This window comes from Quercus suber, unplaced genomic scaffold, assembly GCF_002906115.3.
Source record: "Quercus suber isolate HL8 unplaced genomic scaffold, Cork oak 2.0 scaffold_661, whole genome shotgun sequence".
NCBI classification, from domain to species: Eukaryota; Viridiplantae; Streptophyta; class Magnoliopsida; order Fagales; family Fagaceae; genus Quercus; species Quercus suber.
In genome coordinates this window covers 223016-250355 of record NW_027070102.1, presented here as the reverse complement: position 1 = coordinate 250355, position 27340 = coordinate 223016, and the positions used below count along the sequence as shown (strand labels likewise).

The 27340-nt window shown below is 34.6% G+C and overlaps 2 protein-coding genes and 1 pseudogene across 3 annotated transcripts; all 3 read left to right on the top strand.

The window, feature by feature from the left end:
* The first annotated feature begins 391 nt into the window (after nt 1-391).
* LOC112034073 (uncharacterized) lies at nt 392-2243 on the top strand (annotated as a pseudogene).
* A 5000-nt stretch (nt 2244-7243) lies between these two features.
* LOC112005855 (pentatricopeptide repeat-containing protein At5g39350) lies at nt 7244-10251 on the top strand. Its single transcript, XM_024038157.2, has one exon. The coding sequence runs from the start codon at nt 7607-7609 to the stop codon at nt 9623-9625; it is 2019 nt and encodes a 672-aa protein (XP_023893925.1). The 5' UTR covers nt 7244-7606; the 3' UTR covers nt 9626-10251.
* A 5566-nt stretch (nt 10252-15817) lies between these two features.
* Nucleotides 15818-26515, top strand: LOC112005837 (probable galacturonosyltransferase 14). 2 transcript variants are annotated; one of them, XM_024038145.2, is made up of 6 exons: nt 15818-16524; nt 17642-17697; nt 17832-17987; nt 23623-24213; nt 24874-25176; nt 25539-26515. In XM_024038145.2, the coding sequence occupies exons 1-6, from the start codon at nt 16308-16310 to the stop codon at nt 25821-25823; spliced, it is 1608 nt and encodes a 535-aa protein (XP_023893913.2). In that variant the 5' UTR covers nt 15818-16307; the 3' UTR covers nt 25824-26515. The 2 variants fall into 2 exon arrangements, with proteins under 2 accessions (XP_023893913.2, XP_023893905.2); XM_024038137.2 differs by having other exon boundaries at nt 17829-17987.
* Nucleotides 26516-27340: the final 825 nt, after the last annotated feature.

The window sequence follows — 27340 nt, the reverse complement described above, 5'->3', positions numbered from 1 at the left end:
TATGAACAAATATTTTATAAGAAAACCATGTATTCAAGATTCAGCTCATGCGCAAGATTCATCTTTATCTTCTAAGCGAATTCGTGTTGACTTTAACTTAGAAAATCTTCATTCAGATCCTGGGCTACGAGAAAAGATATCATCTTATCATCCTAATCATCATGATGAAATAAGAAGATATTATTTACAAAAAGGCCATTGTCAACTTGTTTTACACAGTGATGATTACCCTATATCATATTTTTCTGAAAAGCGCCATCGATTTATATCCAAATGGTATAAAAATAGGTACTGGTTGGAATATAGTATAGGGAAAGATGCAGTATTTTATTTTTATTGCTACCTATTTGGGCAAGATGTTGGTAAGCAAGGAGGAGGTGACACTTTTGTAATGAACGAATTCAAACTTTGGAATCAAAAAGATAAGTTAAATTCCCGTGTTGGAGGAGTTAATAGTGCTCATAACCAAGTTGTCCAGAAGAGTGAAGATCTATTGAAGGAAAAGCAACGCATTCAAAATGTTTTGGTTAAGCAATCAAATCAAGATAAAATTGAATATCGGGTTCAATTAAATGCAATAGTTAATTGCATAAGATTCCTTTTATGCCAAGGATTAGTTTTTTGTGGTCACGATGAATCTCAAGGTTCAAGTGATAAAGGAAATTTCCTTGAGCTTCTACAATTTTTGGGGGATCACAATAAATCTATCAATGTAGTGTTGCAAAAAGTTCCTAAAAATTGCAAGCTTACCCACCCTGATATTCAAAAAGATATTGTGAATGCAATTACACGTGAAACATCCAAAGCCATCATCAAGGATCTTGACAATGGGTTCTTTTCAATATTAGTTGATGAGTCACGTGATATCTTAGTGAAAGAACAAATGGCCCCTGTACTTCGTTATGTGAACAAAGAATGAATTATTATAGAGCGATTCCTTGGTATTGTACATGTAGCAAGTACTACTGCTTTGTCACTCAAACATGCTATTGAATGTTTACTTTGTGAACATAATTTGAGTTTATCGAAACTACGTGGGCAAGGTTATGATGGGGCTAGTAATATGCAAAGTGATATCAATGGTCTCAAAATTTTAATTTTGAAAGAGAATAAGTCAGCATTTTATGTCCATTGTTTTACTCATCAACTTCAATTGACATTTGTTGCTGTTGCTAAAAATCACATTAACATTGCTGAATTTTTTTATGTGGTTAGTAATTTAGTAACTGTTATTGGGGGCTCTTGTAAGAGACGAGATGCTCTTTGAGATACACAATTTGCCAGAATTAAAGAAGATTTAGAGAATGGTGTACGTAGAAGTGGGCAAGGTTTGAATCAAGAGATAAATCTTAAACGTCCTGGTGATACACATTGGGGATCATATTATAGGACTATTCTCAACTTTATTTTGATGTTCTCTACTGTTATTAATGTACTTGAGATTATTGAAGAACATAGCCTCTCTGACCAAAAAGTTAAAGCTCAATCTATTATGAGGTCAATTCTATCTTTTGAATTTGTTTTTGCTCTGCACTTGATGAAAAACTTTTTAGGGATCACAAATGAGTTGTCAATAGCATTGCCAAAAAAAAAATCAAGATATAGTAAATGCTATGGATCTTGTTAAAGTGTCTAAGCAACAGTTGCAGGTGATGAGAGATGATGAATGGACATCTTTATTGGCTGAAGTGTCTTCATTTTGTACCTCACATGATATTCATATCTTGAACATGGAAGCGATATTTGTAGTTAGTGGGAGGCCGCGACGCAACACCCAACAAAATACAAATTTACATCATTATCATGTTGAGCTATTCTACACAGTCTTAGATATACAATTTCAAGAGCTTAACAACCGTTTTTTAGAGGCGAATATCAATTTGCTACTTTGTATGGCTTGCTTGAATCCAAGTAATTCATTTGTAGCTTTTGATAAGGAAAAGTTGATACGTCTAGCTAAGTTCTATCCATCTGATTTTCTTAGGACAGATATCTTGGCACTTGACTATCAACTTCAAAATTACATTTTTGATATGCGCAATAATGACTTCTTTTTAGAGCTTCAAGGATTTAGTGAACTTGCTGAAAAGTTAGTTAACACAAGGAAGCATGAGACTTATCCATTAGTTTATATGCTTTTGAAGTTAGCTTTGACCCTTTCTGTTGCTACTGCAACAGTAGAAAGAAGTTTTTCAGCAATGAAATTTATAAAGAATTAACTGCGTAATCGAATGGAAGATTAGTGGATGAATGATTGCTTGGTTGTGTATATTGAAAAAGATGTAGCTTGTAGCATTGATAATGAGACTATTATGCAATGATTTCAAAATATAAAAACTCGTAGAAGACAATTGTAAACTTTATCTATTTGCAAGTTTTTTTTATTGTTGTTGTTGTCAATTTATAAAATTTTCTTTCTATTAGATTTTGTAATTTGTGCTTATTGAGGAATACCTTGGAAAAAATTTCTAGAGTCGCCACTGTCCACCTCAGTCTATCATATGACATCCAAAAAGTAAAATTAGAATTCAAATTTTCTGAGCAACCAAACAAAGACCAAGAGAGAGAGAGATAGAGACTGTTGCTCTGTTAGTTATGGATTAGCCACTGTAGAGGAGGGCACCGCTGAGGGTTTTGGAGAATGACGGAGAGTTTGTCGATGTGGTGGTCGGAGAAGGGGATGGACTGGGAGCCAGGGTGGTTCTGGCCATGGACGTGATGGTGAAGGTTTTTTGCGGCATACGGAGCCAAACTTTTCGTTGCTGTGGCAGCGAAAGAGGTAGTATAGCTCGAGTAGTAGTGGCTTCGTCATTGCCAGGAGGAGAATCCTCACAGACACTCACTCCGTCAAGCATTTCACTCAGGTAAAGCTCAAGAAGCTTGGCTCCGACACCAAGTTCCTCGCTACTGTCCTCGCTATCGGCACCGAATGCGACATTGGTACGCCTTTCCTTCTTTCTGGTGATTTTGTTTGGAATAGATATTTGAGCTTCTTTTGGGTTCGATTTCGTGGGGGTGTTTGGATGCCAAGAACATGTGGGAAATTGGGTGTGACTGATTTTGTGTTTTGTGATCGTTGCTCTGTTAGTTTATGGATTTGGGTATTGGATCTTTGGATCTATGCAATTAGAGACTTTGTTTAGTATTCGGTTTTGGGTTTCTCTTTTCTGTTTGGTTGTTGAGAAAATATTGGATAGAAACTGTAAAGATACTAAATTTAGTAGAAATTGTGTTTGGTTTGTAAGAAAGCACTGTGAAGATTTGTCATTTGTAGTGTTAAATTTTCTTAGGAAACAAACAAAGATTATTTATATAATCGGTTTGTAATTTTGTTAATTTAGAAAGGGTAAATTGGGAAATTCATTTGGTCAATAATTTATCTACTCTACTCTCCCTCCAAATTTCTCCAATTTGGAGGAATTAAAAATGAGGGGTTAGATGAAGTTGAAACCCCTTGAAACCTCTCCCCCTCATTCTTTAAAAAATTTCTAAACAAGGTAATTGAATTACTCTCCCTCCCTTTACTCTACTCTCCCTCATTTTTTAAACTTCCAAAAAGGCCATTAATTTCTAATATAGCATATGTCTATCTTTTAGATAGGAAAAAAAAAAAAGTATAGCATAAGTGATAGTCAATCCAATCCAATCAATACGTGTACATTTGATCTTTTCTTTTTTTAAAAGACCAAAATCCTATCTTTTTTTCAAAAAAATGAAAATGAAATCTTGAAAAAACACTATTCAATTCATCACCCTTTTTACCATTGCCACCGCTATTTTCAGTTGCCACTATATCAACGGCTCCAATTGCCTCAACCATTTGCCTCCAACCCACAATCCTAACCCAACCAAATAAAAGAGTTAAAAAAAAAAAGTTTAGAGAGAAAGAGGGAAAGATATGGTGGAAGACATGATTGCATGCAGCGATTTTCCCAATTGGAGCAATAAAACTTTTTTTTTTTTTTTTTGAGAAAGAATTGGAGCAATAAAACTAATAAGTAAGAAATGATATTAGTTTCAATTAAATTTACGAAAAATCTATAATAATATGAAATTTCTTATTAAAATTAATTTAATGAAGTGGTTTTTTTTTGTGCTAATTCTTTGTTTTATAATTATTTTATAGATATAATATAATTTGACCTTATCCATACTACTATTTAGCCCTCGTTTAGGAGAAATTAATGGAATGGAATGGAAATGAATAAAAAACATAATTTTAGAGTATTCTTCTATTCTCTTGTTTAAGAGTTTTAATTAAGGGAATAGAAAGTTCATTATCTTATTTAGAAGTTTAAGTGGGAGAGAATAGAATGAGTATGAGAGAATACTCATTCCTCTCTATTCCCTTAAAACCTCAAATTTTCATTCCCCCCGAAATTTGGAGGAACGAGAGGGAATGAAATTAGATTTAATGAATTTTTTACTAAAATTCTAAAAATACCCCTATATATTCAACAATTTATTTTAAAATAAGGATCTAATAGTCATATTGTTATAAAATGAATCTATTACATTCCCTACATGTTACTCCCAAATAAGATTACTTACATTCCATTCATTTCCATTATTTTATTTTAAAACATCCAATTGAAGTTACTTAATTTCATTCAATTTCATTCTTTTTCATTCATTTCTTTGCTTAAATGCATTTCATTCCATTCCATTCCTTTCAATTCCCTTATAATCATTCCACTCCATTCCATTCTATTCCCTTATGAACTCCCAAACGAAGGAGGCTTTCCCTATTTATGATCCTCATTTTTTTTGTTAAAAAATGCCCATATACTCCTATGTTTAAGTATAGACAAAACTAAATGACAATTTAGTAAAAATATAATTCTAACTCCCACTAAAACATTACCTAAGAAGTAGGGCTACTCTGATTTTCAAATTACTTTATTCACTTATAAATTAAATTTTCAAAATAAAAATTATATATATAAAATAAAAACACTAGTTTTTTTTTCTACAAAATAAACATGTAATATTTGTTCATTATTTAATGAAGTGGTTTTTTTTTTTTTTTTTTTGCTAATTCTTTGTTTTATAATTATTTTATAGATATAATATAATTTGACCTTATCCATACTACTATTTAGCCCTCGTTTGGGAGAAAGTAATGGAATGGAATGGAATGGAAATGAATAAAAAACATAATTTTAGAATATTCTTCTATTCCCTTGTTTAAGAGTTTTAATTAAGGGAATAAAAAGTTCATTCCCTTATTTAGAAGTTTAAGTGGGAGATAATTGAATGAGTATGAGAGAATACTCATTCCTCTCTATTCCCTTAAAACCTCAAATTTTCATTCCCCTCGAAATTTGGGGGAATGAGAGGGAATGGAATTAGATTTAATGAATTTTTTACTATAATTCTAAAAATACCCCTATATATTCAACAATTTATTTTAAAATAAGGATCTAATAGTCATATTGTTATAAAATGAATCTATTACATTCCCTACATGTTACTCCCAAATAAGATTACTTACATTCCATTCATTTCCATTATTTTATTTTAAAACATCCAATCGAAGTTACTTAATTTCATTCAATTTCATTCTTTTTCATTCATTTATTTGCTTAAATACATTTCATTCCATTCCATTCCTTTCAATTCCCTTATAATAATTCCACTTCATTCCATTCTATTCCCTTATGAACTCCCAAACGAAGGAGGCTTTCCCTATTTATGATCCTCATTTTTTTTGTTAAAAAATGTCCATATACTCCTATGTTTAAGTATAGACAAAACTAAATGACAATTTAGTAAAAATATAACTCTAACTCGCACTAAAACATTACCTAAGAAGTAGGGCTACTTTGATTTTCAAATTACTTTATTCACTTATAAATTAAATTTTCAAAATAAAAATTATATATATAAAATAAAAACACTAGTTTTTTTTTCTACAAAATAAACATGTAATATTTGTTCATTTTTTTAAGCTAACCTCATGAAACTTTGGTTATATTAGTAGTTGTAAATATGTAATATTAATAAGGAAACATGTAAATCTCAAATTGGAATGAATGAAAAATTATGACACTAAAAATAAAAAATAAATAAAAAAAACCTCTTCGCAAGCGTGAAGCACGTGTAATGAAGTTAATTTGAATTTATGGTATTCACTTTGAGAAGATATTTAGCATCGAATGATACAATGTCAATTAGGGGTGTTGTGCGGTTTTGGGCCATTTTTAGCACCACACTTTGTGGTGCGGTTTAGCTAAAACTATAACTGCACCACACCTTATTTTGCCACACCTTATTTTGCGGTCACAGGTGCAGTGTGGTGCAGTTTAGAGTTTAGCCAAAACCATAATCGCACTGCACCTCATTTTTGTGGTCACATGTGCGGTGCTACGTATAAGATGCAGTTTGAAATCATTATATTTTTCAAATTTTTGGCTTTTCCTACCCAACCCAAAACTAATTTTTCTTTTTTTTTAGCTAAGTTTTAAATTATTGAGCTAGTTTTTCTTTAATTTGGCTTGAATTTTCTAATCAACACTTGCTAGGACTATCAAATTTTTTTTTTGAAAACTAGGGTTATTAAACTATGAATAATATATTTAATATTAAAAATAAAAAAAATATTAATATATAAAGAGGGTGCGGTGCGGTTTATACGATTTTTTTATTATAAAAATGCAAACTACACTACACCATGCAGTGTGATGCGGTGCGGTGCACTGTTACTTGCGGTGCGGTGTGGTTATGCCATTTTGCGAGCGGTTTTTGCAGTTTGGTGAACACCCCTAAATTGTCAGTAGTATCAAAATCCAATAAGTGTGTGACATACAATAAAAAATAACTAATTCACTAACAATTGAAAGACATGTGCTAGTGAGTAGTTATTTTTACACACATGTTTTTCGTTTATTAGATTTTGATACGGGTGACATGGTATTATTTGATACAAAATACTTTTTTGTTCACTTCATGACAATTACACTTTATTATCAAATAAAAACACCAATAAATTTCATTTGTTTTATGTGTGTTTTAGTTAATTTAAGTGGTAAAGTTTTGTATCGTCAAATATATATCTATATATATATTACATATTTTTATTATTCTTTAAAAAATTAAATAAGAGATGAGAGATATTATTTTTTTAATTAAAAGAAAAAAAAAAAAAACTCAAATATTTTGTAAAAAAATAAACTTGGTTTGGGTTATTAGCAAAAGAGGAAGGTGGGCCTTCCAAGAAGGCTGATTTTCGAGTTTCAAACTTTGAACTCACTGTTGACTTGAATGTCTTTTCCTATCCTATTTCAAATACCTGACGCACCCGCGTGATTTCATTTCATGCTTCTTTACGCGTTCACTTCCTCGCTACTAGCGCTGCTTCTCCTTCTTCACCTCATCTTTAATCTTCTTTCTTCTTTGTTTTTATTCTCACCAAGCGGCGCGGCCGGTGGCTCATTAAATTTATTGTTTCATCGTCAAAGATCAGATCACCGGAATGGCGGTTTAGGCCGGCACTGGAGCGATACGGAACACGGGTCTGTTGTACCGGAACGGAATTCAAACTTTGATTCTATCATTTTTAAAGTTAAAGTGGCTCATAATCATAATTTGAATTGATGAATGGCACATGACATCTCAAGCTCTCTCAAAAACCAAGCACCTTCTCACTACTACCGCAGCAGCCCAGTGCGAGTCACTCTTGCGAAGCTATGCGACCATTCGCTCACTCACAAAAACCAAACAACTCCATGCCCACACCATCACCTCTGGCCTACTCTCCACCCACCTTCGCTCAAACCTCTGCAAAGCATATACACTATGTGGCTACGTCCCCCATGCGCGTAAACTGTTCGACGAAATGCCTCACCGAACCTCATTTTTGTATAACATCTTCATAAGAATGTACATACAAAAAGGTGTTCCCTTTGATGCACTTAGCGTGTTTGTTGAAATGCTCAGCTCGGGGCAGTGCCGGCCTGATAACTTTACGTACCCTTTTGTTATCAAGGCCTGCGGTGACTTGTTGTTGCTTAATGTGGGGCTTGTAGTTCACGGGAAAACACTGATGGCTGGGCTTGATTTGGACACGTTTGTGCAGAACTCTTTGCTGGCAATGTATATGAATTGTGGTGAGAAGGAGGAGGCGAGACTGGTTTTTGATGCAATGTGGGAACGGAGCGTTGTGTCTTGGAATACAATGATTAATGGGTATGTTCGGAATGGGTGTGCAAAGGAGGCTATGATGGTTTTTAATTGGATGATGGATGTGGGTGTTGAGCCTGATTGTGCCACCATGGTTTCAGTGTTACCAGCTTGTGGGTACTTGAAGGATTTGGTATTGGGAAGAAAGGTTCATGCGTTAGTAGAAGAGAAGGGTTTGGGGAAGAAGATAGCAGCAAAGAATGCGTTGGTAGACATGTATGCTAAGTGTGGTAGTATGGATGAAGCACGATTAGTTGTTGATAAGATGGGTGAGAGGGATGTGGTCACATGGACAACAATGATCAATGGGTACATTTTGAATGGTGATGCAAGAAGTGCTTTGGCACTTTGTCAGCTGATGCAGTTTGATGGGGTAAGACCCAATTCAGTGAGTATAGCTTCTCTTCTTTCGGCATGTGGTAGTTTGTGTTCTTTGGAGTACGGTAGGTGCTTCCACGGGTGGGCAATAAGGCAAAGAGTTGAGTCTGATGTTATTGTGGAAACTGCATTGATTGACATGTACGCAAAATGCAAAAAAATTTACCTCAGCCTTCGAGTGTTTGCTAAAACTACTAAAAAACGAACCGTCCCTTGGAATGCAATTCTTTCTGGGTGTATTCACAATGGGCTTGCAAGAGAAGCAATAGAATATTTCAAACAAATGCTAACGGACGCATTACAACCCAATGATGCAACCCTGAATAGTCTCCTTCCTGCATATTCTATTCTTGCAGATTTGCAGCAAGCAACAAATATACACTGTTACCTAGTAATATCTGGGTTTCTTTCAAGCACCGAAGTTGCTACTGGGTTGATAGATATATACTCAAAATGTGGAAGTTTAGAATCTGCTCACAAAGTTTTTAGTGGAGTTCCTGAAAAGGAAAAGGACATTATCCTATGGAGTGTAATAATAGCTTGTTACGGAGTTCATGGTCATGGTGAGATTGCTGTTTCACTTTTCAATCAGATGGTTCAATCTGGGGTGAAACCAAACGAAGTCACTTTCACCTCTGTTTTGCACGCATGCAGCCATGCTGGTTTGGTGGATAAGGGTTTTAATTTGTTCAAATTCATGCTTGAAAATCACAAAATCAGTCCTCGTCCAGATCACTACACTTGCCTTGTCGATCTTCTTGGTCGTGCTGGTCGACTGGATGAAGCTTATGATCTAATCAAGACAATGCCATTTAAGCCTAACTATGCTGTTTGGGGTGCACTGCTCGGTGCTTGTGTGATACATGAGAATGTTGAGCTAGGAAAAGTGGCTGCAAAGTGGCTTTTTGAGCTTGAACCAGAGAACACGGGAAATTACATATTGATGGCAAAAATTTATGCTACAGCAGGAAGGTGGAAAGATGCTGAGAATGTGAGACATATGATGAATGAGATAGGATTAAGAAAAACAGCTGCTCACAGTTTGGTTGAGGTCAGAAATGTGTGATATGGGTACAGATTTTTCGGTTTGAATGGATAAAATATCTCTGCTATGACCTATACCTAAGTAGAGGTTCCAATCAAAAGCCAAGGTGCTTGCCCAAATGGAAGTGTTTGATTATGATGACTGATTGATACCCTTAATTGGAAGATTTTGTTTGATTGACAGAAGGGAATCTGTTTTAGAGACTAGGGAATGCCTTCATATATCACTTCAATCTAACTTATGTTGCAATCAGTTCTAACCAGCGTTGCCATTGTATCAATTACAGTTGGCATGCAGGTTAATTTTGTAAGTTATTGACTGAAGAGGCAACTTCTTAGTCAAACAGAATGTGCAAGTGCAACTGTCATTATTATGCATGGACCAGTTTGCCATTCCATTTATCTGCATTGTATGGATACTATAGGTAGGCATTTGTATGTATCATGTTAGCCTGCTGGAGGATCAGGTATATTGAATTATATTACTCTTCAAGGGATCGAAGTATCGAACTGTAGATTGATGAGAATGTTGGTGATGAGATATCTCATGACAGCAAGCAGTCTACATTAGATCACAGGATATGTCTATGTAAAATGGAGTTTGATATGGTTCTTTATAAAAAAATTACTTTAGGCTTTGCATGTTAACTTATAATGTTCTTTATCATTTACTATAATTTATTTGTCTTCTTGAGTTTCCTCTCGTCACCACAGATTATTGCATTCCCCATCTTCAAGAAATGATCAAACATCCTATTTCAGTACTTTGTCAGAATCACATACTCAATTTGAGAGCTCAACGTTATCATTAGATTTGAGAGGTTTTGGTTTGTTTTTGAGCTTTTTAATAAATTTCTTTTTTATGATTGAAAATAGGAATGGTTTGGGTTTAATTTTTTATTACAATTATAGGCTGAATTAAACACTTGTAGAGGTTGCCTATTTCTTTTTCCCAAATTTTGCCTTTTTATCTATTTTTTTATTTTTTTTTTTATTTTTTTATTTTAGCATAGAGTATGTTACGTACTACTTAATCATGGGATTTTATACACATCTTCAAGCATTTAGCATTGTGTATCAAGTTTAAGAGGTGATAAAAAGCAAAATTTTACCTATGCTCATACACAATTTTCAATATTTTTTGTACTAACACCTGAAAAAAAGTTTAAAATGTCTTATATTAATATTGCTTAACATTTATTTTTATTGGTAAGTTATACATGCATTCAACAAGTCTTGAACTCAAAACCTCACACTGTTCTATGCCACCAATTATGATTTTATAGGAACAAATTGCTCAAGACTCAAGAGTTCCCCTCCCACCACCGCATCCATCTCCTTCATTTCACCGCCACTTTCAATGCTTGTTCATAAAATAAATGGATTTTTATTTATTTTTCTTTGTTTCACCAACAAGCTTGGGAGTTCACTAACCAACACTACATCCTCCTTTCACCCCAACCTGATCCCCCCTCCATCTGCTTGGTTCAAGTTTAATTTTGATGTTGTTGTGAAGCCCAACAATGTTTACTTTGTTGTTGTTTGTCGAAATCATTTGGAAAAGAGCACACATGCTTGGATAATGGATTGGTGTTGACGTTCATGGCGATCCTCTATGGGTTGAAGCTGGAGCCGGACTTCTAGATGTTACCTCTACACAGGCTTTGGGATTAAGCTATATTATCTTTGAAAGTAATTCATACAATATTAGATAATGTCTCTTACAAATATTTTGTTGCACATACCATACATAAATTATTTTTTAAACTGAAAAAAAAAAAATCCCATTTAACATAATCTGTTTAACTTGTATAACAAATAAATATTCATTTTATTTTAGATTTGTCAAATAACTTTTATATCTAATCTATATTTTAAATTTAAAAAGAAAAGTAAGTAATTACAAAAACTTACAAGGGATATAATTGGAAATTGAAACTTTACAAACCCTAGATCTCTAAACCCTAAATCTCCAAACCTTCTTATATTTTTGTAAAGAACTTATTTCTAGATGGATGTTATATGTTTGTTGAACTATATTATCTTGAATGTGGGTTGAAGACTTAAAGTATATACACTACTTTGGGATGTAAAAAAAAAAAAAAAAATTATTTCTAGATAGATGTTACATTTAATATTAAGCAAGTTGAAATGAGTTATGTCACATTCGTGTCAACTCAACACGACCCGTTTATTAAGCATGTCAAGTGGGTTGGGTTAGGTCAACCCGCCTTATTAATAGGTCAGGTTAGGGTTAAAGGATCATGACACGATTATTAAACGAGTCAGGTTCGGGTTGAGTCATTTAGTCAAATACTCCTACTTTGACACCACATGAACTCAACACGTTAACTAGAATTGACACCCCTAGATGTAATTAGAAAATGGTGACGGAGGGCTTGAAAAGGAGAATGAAAGTAGCTCACCCAATAGGCATGCATGCAGGGTTCATTCAAAGCACAGTAAAATTTCCTCCCACACGTCTGGTTTAGTTTGAAAACCAAAAATTTTTTTCCCTTTTTTTTTGGGTTCTAGCTAGCATCTTGTTCACTCATGACTCAATTTTAAATGGTACTTTGATCAAATTGTAACACAATAAAGAGTGGAAACTTAATTAATGAAATAAGGATGTTTCTAAAACTGAAAGGTGCTTGTTGCTATTTGAACTTCAAGCATAAAAACCGTGTGCTAGATGGTCTCTAGACAGAAACAATAATGGCAAAATATCAGCTGGATTTGAAAGAGAAACAAATAGAACTGTTGCTGTTGCCAATTGCTGCCATGCACTGGGCAACTGATGGGAATTTTTGACCTCATAGCTTTTAGTCTTTTAGAAAAGAAAAGAAAGCATCCATACGTCACCTAGTTATACTTTCAAACCATTGTCTCCAATACACTGCTACATGTCATGTGCCATTACTTTTTTCAATTAAAGATCTGCTCTTGGATGGGCCCATCCGATGCGCATTTCTATTCTAGTGTGCGCATGAATGAGAGAGAGAGATCATCAGCTAAGCTAAGATGGACACTGCTTGTCTAAGTACATTTACCCTATATGGCTAAAACTGATGCCAATTACGTACTTATATGCTATAAATATGCTAATCTCATTTTTTGTCTCTAATTGTTTAAAGAACCAAATGCCTGTGCAACACTGCAATATATATATATATATATATATAAATAATATCCACTAATTACCACACCATGTAATATTACAGGTAGATAATTGAATATCCTTGGCTCTAATTGGCCAAAAGATATACCTACCTATGGGAAGTGTGACTGGAATCATTTACTTCTATGATATGATGCTAATGCCATTTGTCTCTAATTGTTTAAAGAAGCTCAGGCGTTACTTCTAGATAATTGGACTGCACTGCAAAGATAGCCCATTTCTTTCCCTGCCTGTACAGTATAAGGGCCTCATGTCATTGTAATGCAACAAAATCTGTTCATCAGAGATTTATGATTAATTATATTGCATTTGCAGGGCATTATAACATTCGCAAATTCTAAGCCTATTATTACCAATCAGCTGCAATTAAGCCTAGACTTGATCATCCAATTAATCACTTTGTACATCTCATGTAATGGAAGCAGTGAAGTTTTTGCAATTTGCAACAAGCCAATAAAGTAGAGACGATTATTAGGCACAACAACATATCAAAAAAGTCGAATGGCCCACAAGTAACCTTTGTTTATTTTTGGTAATCACCTGCTCTCTCCAGCATGCATGTTACCTTCTTGTGCAGTGGCATTAAGAATCAAACTTCTCCCATGTGGAGGTTGCATCATGTAACTAGCTACTTGCATACCAAATCACTTCAATTACTTTTTATACTCTCTGCTCTATAATAGCTCCATTTTTAACTTACTTTTCTTGCATACTTGCATTGTTCTCTTACAGTCTTAAGCGTGCATTTGGATTGACTTGCTACTCAAACTAGGTAACAGTCCTTTTCTTCTGGAAAAAAAAAAGCTAAACCAAACGCACACATAACCCCATGGCCTAAATTCATAGTGCAGGGGAAAGGTGAGCAGATCACATGAAGTACCTTAATCACATGTGCCTCATAATGCAATTGTTGTGTGGATTCCAAGTTCCAAACAAGAAAGGTTTGTACTTTGAATTACAGAAGACTCGAACACCCACCATAGGCCAGTAGGATTAACACAAGGCATAAATTAACTCTATAAATGATGTTAATCCTGGTAAGCTTTTCCTTTAGTTGAACAAAATTAATACTAGTGTCTTATTGCTTGTGTATGTTTGCTTTTTGAGGGTCATCTGAATATAAATGTATACGTTATGTGGAACAACAAAGGCCATATACCATATAATAGGTCTTAGTCAATGTTTTCAGTTCCTTGTTGAAATGCTTATAATTTTGAGTAGGGAAGTCCAACTAGATGCATTAGTGAATGCCTCGGTTCTGAAACAATGCTGATTAAATTCCTGGCAAGGGAGTTAGACAGAGATAGGCCTGCATCATACGATTTGAATGGTCCACATAACAAAAGGATACTGGCTCCATCAATGATGCTGTACTATCTGTGCAACTGAAAAACTAGGAAACGTGGATGGGCTCTGAAAAACTAAATGCCATGCCCAAATTTGGGTCTTGAATCCTGATTCTCTACCTACCAACAGACCCCAAAAAAAAAAAAAAAATGAAGAGGAAAAAATGAAAAGACAATCAGTATGGTTATACCGTTATAGTGAATGGATAATATGATATTATCATATGAGAAAGCCATGGTTGTGAATTGAATATTGAAGATTGCTTTCCTAATCACTCTCATATAATGAATAAAACCTTGATTGTCCCTCCACCTCCCGTGATTATTTGAAACAAGTTCTTAAATGGCTCTTGCTAACCATAACAATAATTATGAGGCCCACAGTAGTTAATTAGAATCATAAAACAAGCATATCCTTCATTATCTAACAATAAAGAGCTATATTTCAATATTTATTTTCTTTTCCTTGCTCTAAAGTATTTCAGGCATTGTTTGAGTGTCATCCGTTTCTTTTTAAAATTCATTTATTTTAAAAATATAGATATGGTAAGAGTTCAAATGATAATCTAGTGGTAATAATATTATTTACGATGCCTCATATTTATGATTTGAATCTCCCCTCTTCCTCTCTCACTATCTACCTTTTTTTTTTTTTTTAAAAGCAAAGATTATTTTACTATAAAGATTTTAGTTTTTCATGAATCTAAAGCCATGCTTTTATTTTATTTTTTTATTATAGGATCATCTAAAAACAGGTATGATATCACCTCATTTAAAGTTTTAAACTCAATTCTCATTAATTATTTATTACTATAAGATAGTTGTTCTTAGAGAGGATCATGATATTTACCATGGGCTTAATGTGACCATTATCAGCTCATTATTAATAGTTACCACTACGCAATCGCTTATAAATAAAAAATAAAAAAACACTACGCAATTAGAAACACTTGAGAAGTTCAACTCAAAATATATATAGCTATAAGTCAGCCCAATTAGCCTCGGCCTTAGCCCAACGTTTTCAGCTTTTACAGCCCAGAAGGTTAAAAAACAAATCCCTGTCTAAGCAAAAGTCCATACCCTATTAATTATTTATTATTCATCCTAGAGCATGTAGTGGAAGTGGTATCCTAAACTTGTCCAAAAATAGTAAAAATGTTTAGCTCAAAAAGTGAAATAGTTTTACAGTTTTACCCCTGAGAAATTTACCTCCCTTAACTTAACTTAACTTAACTTAAGCAAGTTGAAGGCCACCCAGACCCAGGGCAGCAACAGCAAGCAAAAAAGTATAACTAAAATTAATAAGCAGCCCTCTTATCCACATAAAATCCCCCAAAGCTTGGGCATGACAATAGGAGAGCTCCCAAATTAGCTCCCAAGCCAAAATCACACAGCCCTCCCTGACTCCCCAGCTTTCCTTGTCCCCAAACCCTTCAAGTTCAAGGTCAAACACCCCCACCACAAGTTTCTCTTTCTCTCTCTTTCTACTCTCTCTCTCCAAACCCAACACGGTTTTGACTCCACAAAGATTTGAATTTTATTATTATATTATTAATAAATTAGTAATTATAACTTACCAAAAAAAGTGTATTTATTAATGGAATTTATTATTATTTTTTAAATGTAAAGAATAATTTTAGATCAGACGGCGATCCATCTCCAAAAAAAAAAAAAAACCATATTTTTATTATTATTATCATTTTTTTTTCTCTCTCTTCCCCTGTTTCTCTCATTCTCTCTCTGTGTGGGGCTTCCTGTGTGTGAAAGCAGTCTCTTTGATCCATGGGAATAAAAATCAGTTCAAAACCCAGATACCAAAATAGGATTTTGTATTGAAATCAGTGATAGGGAGGCCTAAATTTGATTTGGTTCAATCTCCAATGCGGTCTTATAGAAGACCAATAAAAAACAGAGACGACAGCTATTGTTATTATTGCAACAGCGGAAAAACACGGAGAAATAGATCTGAATTGGGTGGTGGGTGTTATAGAGGGAGTGGGTGTGAGCTCGGATCTGATGGTGGAGATTGTTTTGGAAGTGGGTTCAGAGAGTCGGGTAGGGTCATCAAGTATTGAATTTGGCATTAATAATAATATTAATAGAATAATAATAATAGAGGAGGAGTTGGAGTTGGAGTTGGAGGTGGTGGTGGAGGAGCTGGTGGGGCTGCATAGACGACGATGCAGCTTCACTTCTCGCCCAGCATGAGAAGCATAACTATCTCTAGCAGCAGCAGCAATGGGTTTATTGACTTGATGAAGATCAAGGTCGCAGCTCGCCATATCTCTTATAGGACTCTCTTCCATACCATTCTAATCCTTGCTTTCTTGTTGCCCTTTGTCTTCATTCTCACTGCTGTTGTTACCCTTGAAGGTGTCAACAAGTGCTCCTCATTTGGTACTTCATATTTTTCATCTCTTTTTTATTTATTTTTATTATTATTTTTTGTGTGTGTTATAGATCTTGGTTTCAATTGGCTTGTTTTGTTATGCCCATCTGTGGATTCTTTGTCAGGTTGATTTGTGTAGCTGAATCTTATTGTTTTCTCGATTGATTCATTGGCTTCAATTTTGGGTTTTGTTGTGATTGGTGTAGCTCAATCTGATGGTTTTGTTAAATGATTTAGCTGAATTTGGTTTAGGGCGGTATGCCCATTTGGTAATTATTTATCATTTTGATTTGTGTGGCTGATTTTGGTGTAATGCTCATTTGGTGATTATTTGTCATGTTGATTTGTAAAGCTGAACCTGATTGGTGTATTAATTCGGTTGGATTGGCATTTTTGTTCTAATGCTTTTGTGGTGGATTTTTTTTTGTCATTTTCATATTTAAATGGGTTGCATTGGTTTTAAATTGAATTCTATATATTCTGGTATGGTGTAATTGATAATGGTTCATCTCATAAGTTTGATATTTGTTGGTACTTTATGTTGGTTTACTAATGAATTGTTGGAGTGTTTATATTGTTGAACATGTGAAATGAATAGACTCTTATCAGAAATTCAATTGTTTTGTTTGATTGAATTTGAGTATGAATTGAGAATTGATATTTTTTTTAATGATATATGCAAAAAATTTTGATTGGATGATCATTGCATGTTCTTTTTTTTTTTTTTCCAAATCCATAGATTATTTACGCATGTTCCAGCATCATGTGATTTTAATATTTGAATTCCATTGTTGGTTCTGTTTTTCTGAATATATTATAATTCTCTATATTGATATTGAGCTTCAACTTTAGTATTTGCAGAATTTTGAAGAGAAAAATTTGGTTCTTTATTATTATTTTTTATGCATCTTGCTTATCTTCCTACTTGTTCATGATTACTACATAAAGTATAAATTTGGCTGTATTATTGTCTACAATTTCTTATTCAGTTCCCTTGTGTTTGCTTTCTCTGGCCTGCTTTTTTCATTCACATTATAGTTAGATCAGGCTTTAGAATTTTTTCTTAATGATATCATAGTGTTTATGGCAGACTCATAAATTTATCCCTGCTCTTCTGTGCTTCAGATTGTTTAGGTAGGCGGTTAGGACCAAGGTTTCTTGGTAGGGGTGATGATTCAGGGGTAAATAATTCTTCCTTGATACTTTAATTTTGTATTAATCATCAGCAATGAAATTCAATTGTTCTTTTAAGTCTACAATGCTTGTTATTAACTTATGATGGATCCTTGTGCTGGTGGTGGTGATGGTGCAGCAGAGACAGGTTAGAGACTTGTACAAGATTCTTCACCAGGTGAACACTGAGGAAATACCGCATGGTCTAAAGGTGCCAGATTCATTTAGTCATCTTGTTTCCGATATGAAGAACAACCAGTATGACGCAAGGACCTTTGCTTTCGTCTTAAGGGCAATGGTATGTTGCATGTGAAAGAAATATAAAGCTGTTTAGATAGTATTTTAATACTAGAAGAGAGGGTTTTTGAAAATTGAGGTTTCCTCTTTTTTTTTTTTTTTCTCCCCATCATCTCGCAGTTTGTCAAGCTATCAATTTTGAGCCTTCTAAATCACTTTAGATCTATTGACAAGGTTGAATGAAGCCTAATATTGTGAGGGTTAGACCCTTTGGTAATATTTTTAACATTTGTAGCTCTGTTGGGAGATTGTATGTTCTTTTGGGATAGTTTGCTCTAAACCATTCAGTCTCCTCATTAAAGAAATTACCTAAATAAAGAAAAAACGTAGTGAAGGAGATGAAAAGTTTCCCTGTTATATGCCCCAAAATTATGACCATCTGGTTCTAATTTTAGTAGACATCCAAAGCATTACAAAACATAATTTAAGTTTCTTCTATCGAAAGTAAGATTGATGATCATTTTTCCTTATTAGTGTGACTCTTGTAGTCTTACGAGTTAATTGCAAAAGGTATGAACTAGTGAACATGCTCATGTTGGATGACTAGATGTCTATAGGTCAACAACAATAACAACTAAGCCTTAATCCCTAAGTTTTAGAGTTGGCTATAGATCCTCAGCAAATTAGCCAAGGTTAAACACATGTATTCTTGTTCTCCATTCTATTCTATTAAAAGTCATACCTTCTCTTACCTTCTTAATTGACATGTAATTACTTCTAATGTTATTTTAGGTCATCCTCAACATTTTTTCATTCCCTAGACTCTAATCAACTCACTCTTTCTCGTAGGTTCCTTAATTTCTCTCCTTTGCACATGTCAAACCATCTCAATTGACTTTCTTGTCCTTTTATCAATAGGGGTCTCCCCTATTTTTAAGTGAATGTCCTCATTTCGATACATGTTGATAGGTCCCATGTATAAATTTAAACTTACAACTTGACTTCTTTGATTCAAATAAAAGTAGACAGGGTTGTGTTGTGCATACACGATTGAATTATTCTTGGGGATTAATTTGTATGTTTGGCTTTTTGTTCAATTTTGTGATTCAAGAATCGAGTTCTATGCTCTGGGTCAAAATAGAATAGAAAGGAAAGGAGAGAGGGGGGGGGGGTGTTCTAAAAGATATAGATCTCATCAAACTATGGTACTTTACCTTTTGACTTTCTTTGCTTTTGACAAAAATACACATCTTGATGATTAAGACTAATATGAAAGGCACTAATTTGATGGTCGTTAAACTCTTTAATGGTACCATAGCATATATTTTTGGGCAACTTGATTTGTTGCGAACAATTCAATGCAGGGATTTGAAAAGTTGTTATGTCAAGATTCTTGAAGCTCAATTGGTTGGTACCTCTTGGTGTTTCCAATGGAGACATTTAAGGTTCAAATCCACCCCCACCTCCATTTTAACTATCAAAAAAAGGAAGCTGTTTTGGAAAGTAGGGGATAAATTAGATTGGTGAAGACATTTTTGAGAGAAGAGAGGAACCATTGGAGGATGTAGGGTGTTTCCATGTCTCAAGCTTTTTCTATAGTATCTTATAGTTCAAGCTTGCCTGTAAATATATGACTCTGAGCCTTAAAAAGTTTAGTAGGCGTATGTGTCTAAAGCTATTTCACAGTTTTATAATTTGTCTGTCACTATAGAAATCTGAGTTTTAAGTGTTTATTGAGTAGGAAACATAGGATCAGTTTTATAGCCTTATCAGTGGCTAAGGGGCTGTTTGGATTTGCAGTTTCCATCACCTATAACTCAAAATTTGTGGGTCCCACGGCTGAGTGTTGTGTTTGGATGTGTTTCTAGTTTTTGTTTCATCACTTAATTTTCTGATTTTTGAGCGATGAGTTATGGAAATTGAAAACACATTTTAGGTGTTTTCAAGTTATCAAAACTGAGTTTTCAGGGCATTTTGGTAATTAAACACACATACATGGGACCCACGGTCAGAGCAACATCACACTAGCGCACCTTTTGATACTACTTGCAACGGCTCTCTTCATCAATGGGAACCAGATCACTCCTCCATCTTCATACCGCCATCTTTTTTTTTTTTGGGGTAAACTATACCACCATCTTCATACCACCACCGATCGGAGCTCAAATCCACCATCTTCTTCTTTTTTTCCTTTTTTTTTTTGGTAAACTATATCACCACCGATCAGAGCTCAGACACCATCTTCTCCATCCTTCCAAAGTCAAGAAACGAACTTTTCAATTCAAACAATACCCACGAACTTTTCAATTCAAACATCTCCAAAACAAACCTCAACCCAAAACAAACACAACCCCAACTGCACACAAAAAAGAAAAAAAAAAAAAAAAAAGGAGACCGGGTAGGATGTTTTTGTGTGGGTATTGCTGTTTTTCTTCTCCATTTCCACCGTCGGCACCATCATCTCAGTCTCAGACCCATAAAAAAAAAAAAAAAAAAAAAATCAAGAAACAAACTTTTCAAATAGAACAATACCCACAAAAAATCTTTACAAATTTCATTTATAAAACTTAAGGGATCTATGAAAAATCAAGCCTTGGTGACGGTGGGTTGAGAAGGTGGGGGAGATTGGCGCCGCTAGGTTGAGAAGGGGGAAGATTGGCGCCGCCGCTACACGTCGGAGGAGATCAAGTGGCCCTGGTGACGGTGGAGATTAGCGCCGCAGGTCTGATCATCTTCTATCTTAGCTGGGTTCGGGTTTGTGTTGGGAGAGTAACAGGGCAATGGTGATTGAAGGGGAAGAAAATGAAATGAAAAGAGTGAGGATGAGGCGGGTAGGCTAACAGAACTTATGACATGGTGATTAGGTATGGGTCCCATAGAAAGTAGAAAAAACTGAGTGATGAGAATCTGAAAATAGTGTGCCAAACGGGTGGGGTTTAGAAAATTGGGGTATTTTAAGTGATGAGTGATGAGTGACAAAAAATGAGTGAGGAGTGATGAGTGATGAAATTTTAAAAACCAAACAGCACCTAAGTCTTGCAGTTTAAGTTCTGCATTGCATTTTTTTTGTCACAATATGCTGACCTTTTGTTTGCTTCTATGTAGTTTAATTTCATTTCTATATATGCTCATGAGCATTTATACACCATTCCTCTAGGTTGAAGGTCTTGTGCTATAGTTTTAACTTGGCATTTGTGCTTGCTGAAGCCCCGAGTTTAGTCCTATGTTGTTGGTGAAGAACACAGTACTTAACCATTTTCCTTTTGAGCTCAGCTTGTTCATCTATGCCCAGCTCTAAAATTTGGAGATGTGATCTTGATGCAGCGTTTGTTGCTGATGGAAACTAATTTTTTCACCTTCTAATGTTAGTTTTCTCTAGCATATGTCCAAAGTTTTTGCTATATATATATATATATACGCACACTTTTGTCCTTATAATTTTGCTTTACCTGTTGTATATGCCCTGCATACATGGGTGGTGCTTTTGAGCCTTTTTAATGAACTTTACTTATAAAATAAAAAATAAAAAATCCATGTCCTTATATTCATTAGCTTGTTACTCAGGGATTCTGTTGTATTGTTACTTTTGTTAGTAAAAAACACAACCACCACCAAGCCTTTATCACAAAACTTTGGGGGTGACTATGTTCAGCCACATATATTCTTTATCTTCTTTTTGTCCTATTGAAAGTGATACTCTCTATAATCTCCTTAATTAACATTTCATTTTTACTACTTCCACTAATGTTATCTTAGGTTTTCATTTACCTTTTGCGTTCCCTTGACTTGAATAAGCTTGCTTTTTTATTAGTGCATTAATTGGTATCCTCTTCACATGATCAAATCATCTCAAACAATTCTCCCTCATCATCAACAAGGATCTCCCTTAGCTTTAAGTGAATTTCCTCATTTCAAATCCCATCTTTCTTTATATTTCCACGTATCTATCTTAACGTTCTTATTTTAGCTACACGCATTTTATGAAAATATTGCATCTTAATAGCCCAACAATTAGTGCCATAGAGCATAGTTAGTTCTTATATTACTCTACGATCATACAGTACTCATGATGCACTTCCACACTTTATCCACCTTATTCTTATCCTATTTTTTACATCCTCTTTAATTTCTCTATCCTTATGATTATTGATTCTAGATGTCAAAAGTATTTAATTGATCCAAGTGAAGGGAATGATAAAAGGTAAAGGAAGACCAACAATCACATTAGTAGAAGTAAGGAAATAACAGAGCATATGTCTTTAGATAAAATAAAATGGAGGAAAAGAATACATGTGGCCAATCCTAATTAATTTGCTGAGGATCAATAACTGACGCCAAAATTTTGGGACCAAGACTTTGTTGTTGTTATACAAACCTTTCTATGAAAAGCCTTTATTTCTCTTTGCATGGTTAGACCACAAGATATTGTCTTGTGTGAGATGCATCTGAGGAAATTTTAAAATGTTTCTTATACACAAAATTAGGAAATTTGAAATCTTCTTTGCATAGGCATTATGGGAACTTTATGTTGGTTGTGTCCTAAGTTCTTAACTACAAGCTTGACCTTTTTTTGAGCTGATAACTCCTGTATCCTATATATTTTGATTTAGATATTCTTGATATTACTTATCAAAAAAAGAAGATATTCTTGAGATTGACTAATAGTCCTTGTTTTTGGGTTTTGTCATGATGAGCATTTTAGTCCTTTTTGTTCCCTAATAAGGAGCTTAATGAATTTTGGGGCCATGTAAGTAATGGGGTCTTTTCATCTAGCTTAAACCAGATGATGCATATGTTTAGATTCTCCACTGAGAATATAAAATTGGACTCAGATGGTTGGAGTATTAAATGACTTTTATGAGGTTCCAAATTTGTTTGTATCCTCTAGGTGTCATGGTGGATAAATACTAGTATGGCTGACGCTACTAGTGTCTTGTTGGGGCCTTGGGAAGGGAAAAGTCTAGGACTTCTCTTAGAAATATTTGTGAAGTGATTTGGCTATTGCTATAACTTGGGGGGTACTAATTATTTGATCATGAAGACATCTTTAATGATTGGAGGAACTATCACTATATTTCCTCAACTATTTTTACCTTGGGTGGCATGTCTTGATTCTCTGGTGTTTTAGGGATTTCTTTCACATATTTAGTTTCATTTTTTTGCTTTAGCCCTTTTCTGTATCTTTTCCCACATTCCTCTAATTGTCTTGTATCATTTGTCTTTTTATAGCTAACTTTCTTGTCTATATTTTTTTCTTCACTATTTATACGCTTTGTTTTTGTAAGATATGTGTATAAGGAAGCTTTTTTTATTCAAAATACTACTTGTTTGCTGGTGAATCTTGGGGTCTAAATTGACAGGAAGGATTGTAATTTTAAGGAGAATGACCTTTTTTCTTATTTTTTTGGGTAGTGAGAAGTGTTCAAATATTTATCCTTATAAAAATAAGATTACTTGTTTACATATCCTTAACTTGATACTAAATTGTTTATATATCTGTGCTGGAGCTTAATGATTGCATTTGCTATTCTAAAAGTATTGGATGTTGTCATAGGCAGTATGAAGGGATATTTGTTTAGAGAGAGAGAGAGAGAGAGAGGGCACATTTACTCCTTCCTCTCATTCCCCCTCCCCAGATGGAAAATCTTAAGATAACTTCAGCATATTTTCAACAAATGTTTTGTTTATTTGCACAGATGGAGAAATTTGAAAGGGACCTTAGGGAGTCAAGATTTTCAGAGCTGATGAACAAACACTTTGCGGCAAGTTCCATTCCTAAAGGGATCCACTGTCTGTCTCTGCGTTTGACTGATGAATATTCCTCCAATGCCCATGCACGCAAACAATTGCCTCCTCCGGAATTACTCCCTTTGCTCTCTAACAATTCTTATCACCACTTTATTCTGTCTACTGATAACATTTTGGCTGCTTCGGTTGTTGTCACTTCTACTGTCCAGTCATCTCTAAAACCTGAAAAAATTGTCTTCCATGTCATCACTGACAAGAAAACTTATGCGGGTATGCACTCATGGTTTGCATTAAATCCCGTCTCCCCAGCTATTGTTGAAGTGAAAGGCGTTCACCAGTTTGACTGGTTAACAAGAGAAAATGTTCCAGTACTTGAAGCTGTAGAGAACCATAATGGAATTAGGGATTACTACCATGGGAATCATGTTGCAGGGGCCAATCTTAGTGATACAACTCCACGGAGATTTGCTTCAAAATTGCAAGCTAGAAGTCCAAAGTATATATCCTTGCTGAATCATCTCCGCATTTATATACCTGAGGTAATTACATGCGATTTGAGACTGTTCTTTTGCCTTATTTAGTTTCTGGAAACCTATAATTCATGATGCTATTTTATTCAAGAATACCCCTCCCAAAAAAAAAAAAAAAAAAGCTGTTGCTTGATATTGTAGGCAGTTAATGCTTTGAATGTTTACTCTGCTCCTGGTTGGAAATATAGGCCAAAATTTTCTCTCATCTCCTTCCCTGCATAACCCTGATGTTATTGAGAGCTGTAGACCCCTAAGTCACATTAGTGATGACAAACAAGTTTCATTAACAATGGTCAAGAATTTCATCAACTAGGATGAAAAAAAACTTGGCATACAACTGGGGCTGTTAGCTATCAGTTTCTTGTGAGTTAAATATATTTACTTAAATTGAGTGTAGTAAATTCTAAAAAAATAATGGATTGCTTTGGGTTGTTTATTGAATTTGTTTTGGGTGGCAATGATTATATAGTGTTTTGTTTTGGATAAATTTTCTTTATTTGTATGACCTTTTGCATTCCATCCAAAATAAGTGTGCTGATTATTCCTTTCATGTGCTTTTCTCTGTACACAGCCCGTGTATTGGAGTTGCACCCTTTTTAGTTTTTAATGAAATTATCTACTTATTATTAAAAAAAAAGAAAAAGTGTGCTGATTATGTATATTGAACAGCTCTTTCCAAACCTCGACAAGGTGGTCTTTTTAGATGATGATGTCGTGATTCAGCGTGATTTATCTCCACTTTGGGAAATTAACCTTGGGGGAAAGATTAATGGAGCTGTCGAAACTTGTAAAGGTGACGATGAATGGGTAATGTCTAAGCATTTCAGGAACTATTTCAATTTTTCCCATCCCCTCATAGCAAAGCATTTGGACCCTGATGAATGTGCATGGGCTTATGGGATGAATATTTTTGATCTCCGTGCCTGGAGGAAAACAAAGATAAGGGAAACATATCATTCTTGGCTGAAAGAGGTAAACCCTAGTATTCATTTTTACTGGCAAACTTGTTATTTTTGTTTATCTACTTCTGGAAATAATGTGATTTTCTATCTGCAAGAGTGTCTGTGCCAAATATTCAAATGTTCTATAATTCATGATGCTATTAGAATTTTTCCACAAGGGAGTAGAATAGGGAAAAATTCTAGTAAAATGACAGTATTTTTTGAACAATGATGTTTCAACATGGGCCAGAATTTTCAAATGTTGGTTCCTTTTCTGGCAGAGTTCACTGTTGATAGTATTTCCCATGGGCAATTGTTCATCTAACTATAGCTAAAGAACAGATGCATTGCCACAATTTAACTTAGATTCTGGTTTTTTTTTTTCCGTGGCAGAATCTGAAGTCAAACTTGACAATGTGGAAGCTTGGAACCTTACCACCAGCTTTGATCGCATTTAAAGGTCATGTTCATCGAATTGATCCATCGTGGCACATGCTCGGCTTGGGCTATCAGAGCAACACCAACATTGAGAGTGTGAAAAAGGCTGCAGTTATTCACTACAATGGCCAGTCAAAACCATGGTTGCAGATTGGCTTTGAGCATCTCCGGCCATTTTGGACCAAGTATGTCAATTACTCCAATGATTTTATAAGGAACTGTCACATATTGGAGTCGTAGTCTATCAGGTAGAGGTGGTTTAAACAACATAGATGGGCCTGGAAAAGACACGAGTGATACAGGTTTCATATAAGTTTTTTTGTGGCTCGGAATTCTTTTCGAGATTTATTTGAGAATGCAAGAAGAAAATTGGCCGAAGGGACAAACCTTGCAAGGTCCAGATTCACTGTCATCCCCTGCACTGTTGCAGATGAGGACTAGCATCACTAGCACGGCATGAGATTCATTCTTTCAATCTGTAACATAGCAATCCGTCCTTTATTTTTTGGTTGAGAAAAGGATACTATTATTGGTTTTCCATCAGGGGAGTCCTGCCTGATTTCTTAGAGCATATTCTGAAATAAGGTGGAAATATACAAAGATAGAAGGTACTGTTGTTAACGCCATCATGTTGATTGGTGCAAGGAAGAGAAAGGCTAGGATAGACTCCCCCTTTAGCCCAGAAATGTTCTTTCCCTTCATTTCTTTTTGTTGCCTTCATTTTTGTTAGTACCCATTTTTTCCCCTTTCATTTGATATCATCATTTAGGGTAGATCATGAGATTGCTCTGTTACAGGTCCCATTCAAATGGAGAACTGTTCTTAGGTTATATATCGGTATTTGTTATGTACGATTCATGAGAGACATTGAAATGTGCAGAAAATTCTTTTTCCCGACTTCATGATAATTTCAAATTACTGAATTTATTTTATTTGGCACCCAGCCTTGTATTCATAATTTCATTCAAAACAAACAAAAACAGAAGCTCATTCTTGCCCTAATGGCCTCTTTTCTTGATCGCCCCTTGGCAATTATAAATAAATACACTTAATAATAATATCATGAGCAATGGGGTTGGTATAATTTAGATCCTGACAGCTCATGATCATTCAAGGCATTCATTCCATTTATTGGAATTTGAGTTTTCCATTGTGTTTGGCATAACATTCCAAGGGAATCAATTATATGTTTTGATTATTAGTTTTGTATTTTATGCACTGCAGTCTTTGGTCTCACACCATTCCCTTCAACTGCTCTAGGAAACATTGCGTCATTCTAATGTCATGAGGTTGATGTCCAAAAACTTTCCCTTCAATATTTTCTTGCTGATTAGCAGGAGATTTTCTACCATAACAAATTTGATGGAAGATTCTTGTTCATGGAATTTGGCGAGTCGATGATGACAAAGAAACCCATTTAGAATTGCTGTAATATTTTAACAATCCCCACAGCCGTATTTGGTAAATTCCGGTCTTTCCAGGTCCATGGGATGGGGATGGGGCCACGTTTCATGATTCACCGACGAAATAGCCCATTTGATTGGACCCTTTGGCATTTTGCTTTTCTAATATTTACTAAACAACTTTCATTTTTCAATAAACTATTTGCATGATTGGCACTGGCTTATTGTCGTTAGATTGCATTATTCTTTTAAAATCTCAACGGAGAATCTGAATAGTTCTTGGACTTGTCAGTTGCCTATGCTATCAAACATGATGAAAGTACATATATAGTTTCAAAGACATCAGATATGCAT